Source organism: Populus alba, chromosome 13 (genome assembly GCF_005239225.2).
Source record: "Populus alba chromosome 13, ASM523922v2, whole genome shotgun sequence".
Taxonomy (NCBI): Eukaryota; Viridiplantae; Streptophyta; class Magnoliopsida; order Malpighiales; family Salicaceae; genus Populus; species Populus alba.
Genome location: NC_133296.1, coordinates 8799428 through 8810538, shown reverse-complemented (window position 1 = coordinate 8810538; position 11111 = coordinate 8799428). Strand labels below are relative to the sequence as shown.

Here is an 11111-nt window from a genome sequence, read left to right as displayed (position 1 = left end):
TTAAAAGACCATTCTTTCATTTCTCTTTTTGTTCATTTTGGTGAAGGAATATGGGTTTAGAATGAATCTTGAAATCTTGATCTTGCATTTTGAAATCAAAAATTATTTCGATGTGAATCTAAAACAATTTGCTTTTGAAATCTTGCAACTCCTTGGTTATTTTCTTTCTTGAAAAAGAGGTTATCTGCTCTTGTGTTTGGCAACGAGATCTTCAGTGAAAATACGTCATGAGATGACCTTTTGTTTCAAAGTGAAGGGCTCGAGAAAAAAAAACTCGAGGTTTTGTACGAGAAAAATTTGTCTCCTTTTGAACCTTCATTTTTATCAGCATGAATAATAATGAGTAGTTTATTCTTGATGTCATGAATCTTATGAAAAAGTATTCTTTGCATTTTGGAGAGCATTGTTTATTGTTCCAGGTTGCTTGCTTGCTTGATTAGAAAGGACTTTTACAGGCACGTAACGTAGGCTGTAGTTTCTGGCTATGAAAGAAAAGGATTCATAAGGCTCAAAGAGTGTTTCAGGGTTTTAAGGACCAAGGATCACTATCAACAGTTTGATTTTTGAAGTCTTCCATCTTTTCTTTTGCCGCACTTCTTTGATTTGCTGCTTTGCTAGGGTATACTCACTTTATCTTGGATGTCACTTTTCTAGTGATTTGGGTATGCCCCCTAGCATTTGAGTTTCTTGAGCTCTTATGCCTTTTTGGCTTTCTCACGGCTTTTTCTCTTTTCTCATTGAAAATTTTCTCTTGCCCCCCAGTGTGGGGTGTGATCCTAGTCGGGATTTTTCATGAAAGAAAAATTATTCAGGCTCAAAAAGGGATCGCAAAGGATATACTTATTTTAGAAAGTGAAAGGAATAACAAAGATGGCCTTTCCTCATTTCAAGCGCAAGCAGTTAAGATCAATAAACTTTGGCCTCATCCAGTGTGATGGTTTGGTCTTTGCAAAGATGCATTTCATGAGTCATGAGTAACAAGTTCACTACATACCATTATTCATACATTTAAAAACACACAATTCAAAAGTCATAGGGTAAGGGTGTTTATTCATTTTTTTTTCTCTCTGTTTTTTTTTTATATAATTTAGTCACCTCAATAATGGAGTTGCTTGATTCAATTGTCATTCTATAAGTAGAATGTTAAAAATATCATTTTTGGATAAACATCAATTTATTTTTGAAATCAAAATGCTAGATCAATATTTCAAAAACTCCAATAGGGAAATGTTTTTTTTTTTTTTTGGTAAAAGAGATCAATTATGTCTATGAGATCATGCGAAGTTGTAAGGTTTTTTTTTTTGCAGGCACCCCTTGTAAAAAATATGCAAAGAGAAATAATTGGCCCAATCTTATTTATTGATTTGATAAACACTTATACATCATGGATAATATTTCTTTACAGAATCAGAGTTCACAGGCCTAACTACATCCTCCCCATCCATTCTTGTTAGTATCAATGCCCCTCCTGAAAATGCCTTCTTCACTATGTAGGGTCCTTCATAATTGGGCGCCCATTTACTGCGATCTTCTCCTGGTAGTGACAGAACTTTCCTCAATACTAAATCTCCTTCTTTGAATTCTCTTGGTCTAACTTTTCGGTCATACGCCTTAGCCATCCTTCTTTGATACAACTGGTGGTGACAAATTGCTGCTAACCTTCTCTCGCTAATCATATTTAGCTGTTCGTATCGTAGCTTAACCCAATCAGATTCTTCGAGTCCAGATTCCATGAGGACCCTTAAAGAGGGAATTTCTACTTCCAATGGTACCACTGCCTCCATTCCATATACTAAAGAGTATGGTGTAGCCCCGGTTGATGTCCTCACTGCTATTCGATACGCATGGAGAGCATAAGGAAGCCATTCATGCCAATCCTTGTAAGTAACCACCATTTTTTGAACAATCTTCTTTATATTTTTATTAGCAGCTTCTACAGCGCCATTCATCTTGGGTCTGTAAGGGGATGAGTTGGAATGCTTGATCTTCCACTTTGTGCATAGCTCCGCTATCATCTTTCCATTAAAGTTTTGAGCATTATCAGTCACTACTCTCTCGGGCACACCATATCTGCAGATTAGATCTTTCTCGATGAACCGTTTGACCACTTTCTGAGTCACATGGGCATATGAGCAAGCCTCTACCCATTTGGTGAAGTAATCAATTGCTACAAGGATAAAACGATGTCCGTTACTGGCTTTTGGATTAATAGGCCCAATCACATCTATTCCCCACATTGCAAAGGGCCAAGGAGACACCATGTTAAATAAGGGTGTAGGAGGCGCATTGACTTTGTCGCTATACACTTGACATTTGTGGCACCTTCGGACATAATTTATGCAATCCTTCTCCATGGTTAGCCAAAAATAACCTGCTCTTTGCATCTGCCTAGCCATCATGTGTCCGTTTGCATGGGTAGCACAAATTCCTCCATGCACTTCTTGTAGGGCCTGGTTTGCTTCCGGATCACTTAAACACCTTAGTAAAGTCCCATCAAATGACCTTTTATACAAAATCTCCCCATCTATGTAGTACTCCATGGCCATTCTTCTCAAGGTCCTTTTATCTATCTTCGAGGCTCCCGACGGGTATTCTTGATGCTGGATGAATCTTTTTATATCCGTGTACCATGGGTCTTTGTCTGTTTCTTCTTCTATTAAACAACAATGCGAGGGAGAATTTCTGATCTCGATGCTTACAGGCTGAATTTTTGCACCACAATCAATTATAGCCATAGAAGCTAAGGTAGCTAACGCGTCGGCAAACTGATTTTTATCTCTCCCTAAATGAGTAAATTCTATTTCATCGAAGCTTTCAGCCAATTTGGAGAGGTATTCCTGGTATGGTCTCAATTTTTCATCCCTTGTCTGCCATTCACCTTTCACCTGACAGATTATTAGCATTGAGTCTCCATATACTTCTAATTTCCCTACATTCATCTCTAATGCAGCTTCCAATCCGTGGATGCAAGCTTCATACTCAGCTGTGTTGTTTGTACAACTAAAGTGCAGCTTTACTGATATAGGATATTGCTTTCCTTCTGGGGAAATTATCACAGCACCTGCCCCGTTGCCCGATACATTTACTGCGCCGTCAAAATACATAGCCCACCAACCACTCTTCTCCTCCTTTTCCGTTACTAGCACATCTTCATCAGGAAAGTCAAAGTTCAAGGGCTCGTAATCCTCAATAGCATTATCGGCTAAATGATCCGCAATTGCGCTTCCTTTTACTGATTTTCTTGTCATGTAGATGATGTCATACTCAGCCAGCAGTACTTGCCATCTGGCTATTCTACTCGACATGTATGGCTTTTCAAAGATATACTTCAGTGGGTCCATTTTTGAGATCAACCAGGTAGTGTAGTATAACATATATTGTCGTAACCTCTTCGCACTCCACACCAGACTACAACATAACTTCTCTACCATACTGTAACGGGATTCACACTCGGTGAACTTCTTACTCAAATAGTAGATGGCTTGCTCCTTTCTTCCTGACTCATTCTGTTGCCCCAACACACAACCCATAGCTGATTCGGTCACAGTTAAATAAAGGATGAGTGGCCTTCCGTGTACAGGCGGAACCAACAATGGTGGTTTTTGTAAATACTGCTTGATTTTATCAAAAGCTTTTTGGCAATCTTCATCCCATGTTCCAGGATTCTTCTTCCGGAGCAATCGAAAAATCGGTTCACATGTCACTGTAAGTTGTGAGATAAAACGAGCAATATAGTTCAAACGCCCCAAAAAGCCTCGAACTTCCTTTTCGGTCTTTGGAGCGGGCATGTCTTGAATGGCTTTTACTTTATCAGGGTCCACTTCTATGCCTTTATTACTCACCACAAATCCTAATAATTTGCCTGATTTCACCCCGAATGTACACTTTGCAGGATTCAATTTCAACTGATATTTTCTCAACCTCTCGAACAATTTCCTCAGAGCTGGGATATGGCTTTCTTCATCTTTGGACTTTGCGATCATGTCATCCACATAGACCTCAATTTCCTTGTGCATCATATCATGAAAAAGTGCTACCATTTCCCTTTGGTATGTTGCTCCAGCATTCTTCAATCCGAATGGCATTACTTTGTAACAATAAGTCCCCCATGAGGTGATAAATGTCGTCTTTCTCTTATCTGCTTCAGCCATTTTAATCTGATTATAGCCAGAGAAACCATCCATGAAAGAGTAAGTGGAACTCTTAGCAGCATTGTCCACCAACACGTCTATATGCGGTAACGGAAAGTCATCTTTCGGGCTTGCCCTATTCAAATCCCGGAAATCCACGCACACCCTGATTTTATTGTCCTTCTTGGGAACCGCAACAATGTTAGACACCCATTCAGAATATTCTACTACCTCCAAGAAACCTGCATCCCACTGTCTGGTTATCTCTTCTTTTACCTTGAGCAATACATCAGGTCTTGTCCTTCTTAGCTTTTGTTTGACTGGACGACAACCCTCAATCAAAGGTAACCTATGCACTACTATTTCAGTATCCAAACCAGGCATGTCAGCGTACGACCAGGCAAAAATATCCACATACTCCTGCAAAAGGGCGACCAACTCACTCCTCATAGCTGTATTGATCAACATCCCTATTTTCAACTCCTTTTTATCATGCTCGGTACTTACATTTATTAATTCTAATTCCTCTTTTGCAGGCTCCCATGCATGTTCGGATTGTTTTATAAGCTTTTTGAACTCCTCAAAGTCATCTTCACCATCTTCTTCCTCATCCATTGAAGTTATGGTTTTATCAAAATTAGGCCAATTATTCTCAATGCAATGGGTTTGTAAGTTTATCGTTGTCCCGCTTTCAGATTCCCTGAAAGCGGAAAGTGCCTTTGTTATGAGTGCATAATGGAAAGAATGAAACTAAAAGGCATGATGAAAGGAAAAAAACCAAGCATGATCTCATTAAAACTTGAAATGATAGAAGGGCTCAACACAAATTCTTGTTGCCAATATCTTGAGCCGCGATTACTGGCAACGTAAATTTATTCAAACAAAATGCAGCAATAAGAAAAAGCAAGCGACAAACAGATGTTTACTTTTTAAAGATAACTGGGACTTCTTGAATTTCCCAATTGTTCAATTCTTCCCTTTCAGTTAATCTTCTCACAAACTCAGGTAGACCATCCTCTAGAACACTCACAGTCAGTTGGGGTAGTTCTTCATACGGGCTCTCTTTGTCTTCAAAACCCCCTTGGGGCTCTTGTTTGTTGATTTCTTCTAGATAGTGGATGGTAGCACTGCTAAATTCTTTACTCATCCTCTCAATTTCACCCCCAGCATTGATCACTTGCGCAGGTCGGGGGAATGTTACGTGAATTGGAGGGATCTGGATTCGAACTTCATTAGGCTCCCTTCCCTCAATTCGAGCTAACCTCCTTTCTCTTTTAAACTCAGCCGCTCTCATGAAATCTTCCTTTCTAGGTTTAAAACCTAAACCAAACCTCTGATCTGCACATTTCCTCTTTATTACATTGATCCTCTCGGGCATTCCTGTGATAGGGTCATATTGGAATGGCAATCCATGCTTCAGAAAATATTTAGCAGCCATCCTTGCAGCTTCAGAAACCTCTGGTTTCCTTCGCACCGTATTCTCAGGTACCCATTCAGCATTTACTACCTCAAATGCATGTAAGTTTCCGTCTTTATTCTCTTCAGCCTCTATATAAGGAATCGACACGTTTCTCACCATAGCTAAAGCCTCTTCAGCCCTTACTGTCACCAAGTTTCCATTGATGATAAACTTAACCCGTTGGTGTAATGAGGATGCAACGGCTCGTGCTGCGTGGATCCAAGGTCTTCCCAACAACATGCTGTATGTGGGATGAATATCCATCACTTGTAAAGTTACTTGGAATGGTTGGGGGCCAATTACGAGCTCAACATCAATATTTCCCATAATCGGCCTTGGCGAACCATCATATGCTCTAGCTGTCATGGTACTTGGCTTCATATGAGAGACATCAACTGGCATTTTATCAAGCACATGCCTTGGCAACACATTCAAAGCAGAACCATTATCTATCAGCACCTTAGCGATCACACAATTCTTACATTTCACAGTGATATATAACGGCTTATTGTGACCAGTTCCTTCATGATCTAATTCATCATTTGTGAAGTAGAGATAGTTAGTGGCTTGAATCCTTCCCACCAAATGTTCTATAGAATCCTGTGTGATATCTTGAGGAACATATGCTTCGTTAAGGACTTTTTGAAGAGCGTTTCTATGCAACTCTGAACTCAAAACTAATGATAATAAAGAGATTCTGGCGGGGGTCTTTTTCAACTGGTCCACCACGCTGTATTCGCTGTGCTTCATTAGCTTTAAGAACTCGTTAGCCTCCTCGTCACTCACTGGTTTGTTGACCTCATCCATCTTGGCCAACTCCACCACATTCTTTCCTTTTACTCTTCTTTGGTCTTCTAACTCTTCAGGAGTATAGTACCTTCCACTTCGGGTTAACCCCCCAATTTCAGCATGAAGAGTAGGAGCTGGTCTCGCGGTGTGGAAAAAGTAACCATAATTATGAGGTATGGCATTATAATTTCCACTAATTGTGCTTGTAGGTCTAGCCAAGATCATTCTTGGGGGTCCTCTCTCTGTTGGTTGATATCTACAAACTTCAACCTTCTTGTCGAAACCAGTCATGGTTCCTACTAGCTTTTCTTCAGGCAACCCTATCCTCAACACTCCCAATGTCATCATATCCTCTACTTTTACCCGAAACTCTTTACAAGAGTTTATATGGTGTCCCATATGCTGGTGGTACTCACAATATTCACCCTTATGGCCTATGGCTTGCTTTTTGAGGGGTGTTTGGAGGTACCCAGCTTGCTTCAACATTTTGTACAACCCCTCCATTGACAATTTTAAGACATTAACGCCCCTCTCTTCCTCTTCCAAAGCATTTACCCCTCCACTTCCAGAAGCATGGTGCGGTAGCGGGTTGGATTTTACATTCGGAAAATCATCAAAGGAAATCCAACCTGCTTTGATGAGTTGGAGGATTCTCCTTTTGAAAGCTAAACAACTGTCAATATTATGGCCGACGATACCAGCATGGTACTCGCATTTCTGGTCTGGTTGGTACCATTGAGGAAAAGGTGGTTGCAAAGGTGTCAAATGAATAGGTGTTACTTGGCCAATACTGAGCAATCTTTGATACATCTCACTAAGAGGCATGGGAAGTGGGGGCAGTTCTTCTTGGTTTGTGGGGAAGCTTCTGCGTGGGTAAAATGTGTTGTTTTGGCGATATGGGATATTTTGGGTATTTGTTTGGTTTTTTAGATAAGGTGAGGTGAAATTTATATTAGATGTGGGGGGAATGGTCATGGGTGGCCTGAAATTATGCTTTCTTCCCTTACCTTCACCTTCGACATTGTGGATGTCAGCCTCTTTCTTGCGTCCAACAAAATCCCTTTTTTCACTAGGGTCTGTGATCCTACCCGTTCGAATGGCTTGTTCAATTCGTTCGGCTATAACAACCAAATCAGAGAAGCTTTGCGCAGAACTTCCAACCAAGTATTCAAAGTATGGAGCTTTGAAGGTGTTGGAAAATAAGCCGATCATTTCCTTCTCCAACAATGGCGGATTAACTTGTGCTGCCGTTTCACGCCACCTTTGTGCATATTCCCTTACAGATTCCTTATAACCCTTCTCCAATGAATGTAAGCTTGATCTATCAGGGGCTATGTCTACGTTGAACTTATATTGCTTAATAAAAGCATCGACTAGATCTTTCCATCCCCTTATCTTGGTATTGTCCAAACGCATGTACCAAGTGAGCGCGACATCACTCAAACTATCTTGAAAGAAATGGATCAACAATTTCTCATCTTGCACCACCTCGGCCATCTTATTGCAATATGACTTAAGGTGGGTTATTGGACATTGAGTTCCAGTGTATTTGATAAATTCCGGCACCCTAAACTTCTTAGGAATGACTACGTTAGGTACCAAACACATCTCGGCAGCTTTCACCGGGTCATACAAGTGATTTCCTTCAACTGCCCTTATCCTCTCTTCTAGGGCAGCCCACTTCTCTAAACCTTCAGCTCCTATCATTTTTTCCTTGTGAGACCCTTCCAAGGTTAACTCCTCAGCATGAGGAATCCTCATCGGGTATATAGGCTGAGCTGGGAAATGCGTAGCATATTGAGGCTCAGGCGAAGATCCACCCGCTCCCATGTTTGGTAGGTTGAAGAACACCGGAGGCGTCGGTGGCACCTGAGTGCTAAATGCTGGTTGAGAGGATGTCCCTTCTCCCGACTTAGATCTCAGAGTTTGTTCGAGTAGGCTAGTAAGCCTAGCGACATCTTCCTTCAAACTGTTCAACTCTTTTTTATGTTGGGCATCCAATTGAGTTCTTTCTTCATTTTCCATTTTTTTCCGCAACCGTGTGTTATGAGTGTGTTTTAATGGGGGACCTATATTTCACCTGATGTGCAGCATTATGACAATTCATAAGTGTATGTTCAAAATGCATGAATATGAATGCAACATATTGGACAGGGATTATTTCATGGGAGGGTGACATAACAACCGTTATTTTTCGGATGTTTGGTTAGATCTACATCCGATACTTATTGCAATGCCGAGAGGAGATCTGTTTAACCTTTTACCATTTGAGCTTTCAGCCTTGTACACCCATTTGAATAAAAGTAAATAAAGGTCTTCGCCTTTTTTTATTAATCCCATAAAACTTTCATTACAACAAATGATTCATCTTAATCTATTACAAGGGGAAAGGCACTGCCTTTATTAGATATAGCTTTTAGAAACATATCGGTGTTGTTCATGCTCCCTCGATACTTCGCGATGTCCCCTCCAACTTGACGAGCCTCTACTCTTAGCCAATGAGCCTCGACCGCAACTCGATCAATTTGCTCTTGAAACTCCCTTATTCTTTCAGTATGGATCAAGTTGTTTCTGGATAGAGAATTATTAGCAGTATCTAGTATTTGAACATGACTCTCCAACATTTTCTGACTTTCTAGCAATTGTTCGATCTTTGCTTCTCCCTTTGCTAATTTAGTCTTCAATGCCTTTGCTTCAATTTTACTACTATTGAGTTCAGTTCTCAAATTCTGCGTGGCTTTGACTATCTTCTTGGATTTAGCCAATTCCAATTCAACATCTTTTAACTGGCTCTTGAGTTCTTTCAGATCTATTAAACGCTTGCTTGACACAGCTTGATTTTTCACGGCCAATTCCTCCCAATACTGGGCCTTCTCCACCTGAAGCGTCTTTTCCTCATTGATGACTTTTATGGATTCTAAGTCGTTCATTGCTTTCATCCGATCTCGGCCCAACGAGTCCCTTTCTTCCTCAGCCAATTTCCTCATAGCTTTTTCTTTGGCCAACTGATGCTCTAATGATAGTCTCAAATCCTCCTTTGTTTTAAGCTCGGCTTGCAATCGTTTTACTTGCTCTCTTAGTTCTTCTTCGCAACTCACCCTCTTTCTTCGGGTGCCCACGGATTCTGAAATTTCTACCATGTCGGAGACTCTTCTGTCACGCCATTCGGGATACTTTTCACTAACTGTGGGATTTCTTGATCCATTCTCCTTCTTTATCAACAACAAAAAGTTCCAATCCTGCTTAATGCTTTCTAACATTTCCATGGCGGCCCCTTTATAGACCCCGGTAAATTGAGCTATGTCCATTGTCCTTGGAACACTTTGTATGCCCCCAAGCTGCCTTGCAACTAAAGCAGGTGCATAACTGATGTATCCCGTTACTCCAATTAATGGTACCCAAGGTTTTTCTCCACAACTCATCAAGCTTGTCATATTCCTCATCCAAGGAGCTTTCCAATTAAAAATGCTTAATGGAAGCCTTTGCAATTTTACCCTCCAATCATCTTCCGAAAAGCTCTCCCATTCTTTTGATACGAACAACTCGAGTGGCTTTTGATCAAACCACCAGAAATTATTGAATATTGGTGTTTCCGTTTCTATATGACTTAACAACCAGATGAATAGTAAAGAGACACAACACCTCATGGAACCTTTACCCGTTTTCTTGCAATGACTAAGAGATAGGAAGGTTTCCGCCAAAATTGCGGCACACGGGTTGATCTTTGTCTTTTCATATTCCACAAACAAATTGGCAGCTTCCAAACTGATAATTCCCGTAGTAGAGGGACATAGAACCAAACCAAATATTCCCAAAGCCAATATTCTATGTTTTTCTAATTTAGCATCCGGGTTAGCTTTTTTAGCAACCAGCAACTCCTCTAGCCGTTTCCATCTAAGACCCCCAGAGTTATCTTTTTCTCTATACGGTATTAGTTGAGGGATCCCTAGCAATTTGGCAAGCTCATCCATGGTGTCGTCGATTCTCTGGCGGAAGTACACTTTGTAGGCATCTTCGGGGAATTCAGTCAACACACTATACTCTTCGATGGTAGGTGTCATGTCAACATTTCGGAAAGTGAAGCGTCGGTAATCAGGATCCCAAAAATGTATCATGGCTTTTATAGCTGATGGTAAAACTGGCACTTTCAAAAGGTGCAAAATCCTCCCATACTTCATAGCAAATTCTGCTTCATCTATCTGATACTTCGTGAGTGAAAACAATCTGCTAGTGTCATTTATTATGCACCTAACATCTTTGAGTAGCGGTGTCCCACTGGCATTTGGTCTAGGGCAGTCTCCCTCGGTCATTTGCAAAGATTCAGATTCGAGTCCATACTCAACAGTGGTTACCTCACGAATAACGGTCATTATGTCACCCGAAAATCCTGTAATGAAAATGCTTAAATGTTATGCTCATCTCAATGAAATTATATAGGGACCAACCTAAAGAATAGGTTCTAGTCATTAAATAATCTGGGTAGTTTTGCTATCTAATCTCAAAGGTCTTTCGCATGCTCAGTGATCGTCCTCGAAGGGTTGATATGAGATTTACAAGCAGCGTGAAGATAGAGGCCCTGAGTAAAATCAGTTTGGCATATCAACCACTGTCGAGCAAACAAATCATGCGAGAGTTGGATAGTTTCACGAGCCTTACCCAGGCTAAAGCCATTGGGGTGCCGTTACTTCTCCACTTATCTTAAAGTTGGTACCACACGTATATATACAAAAAAA

General features: G+C 40.7%; 1 protein-coding gene across 1 annotated transcript; it reads right to left on the bottom strand.

Moving 5' to 3' along the window:
- Positions 1 to 1382: 1382 nt before the first annotated feature.
- On the bottom strand, positions 1383 to 8403 carry LOC118040611 (uncharacterized). Its single transcript, XM_035047582.1, has 2 exons — positions 5057 to 8403; positions 1383 to 4830 (listed from the first exon to the last, which is right to left on the bottom strand). The coding sequence occupies exons 1-2, from the start codon at positions 8401 to 8403 to the stop codon at positions 1383 to 1385; spliced, it is 6795 nt and encodes a 2264-aa protein (XP_034903473.1).
- Positions 8404 to 11111: the final 2708 nt, after the last annotated feature.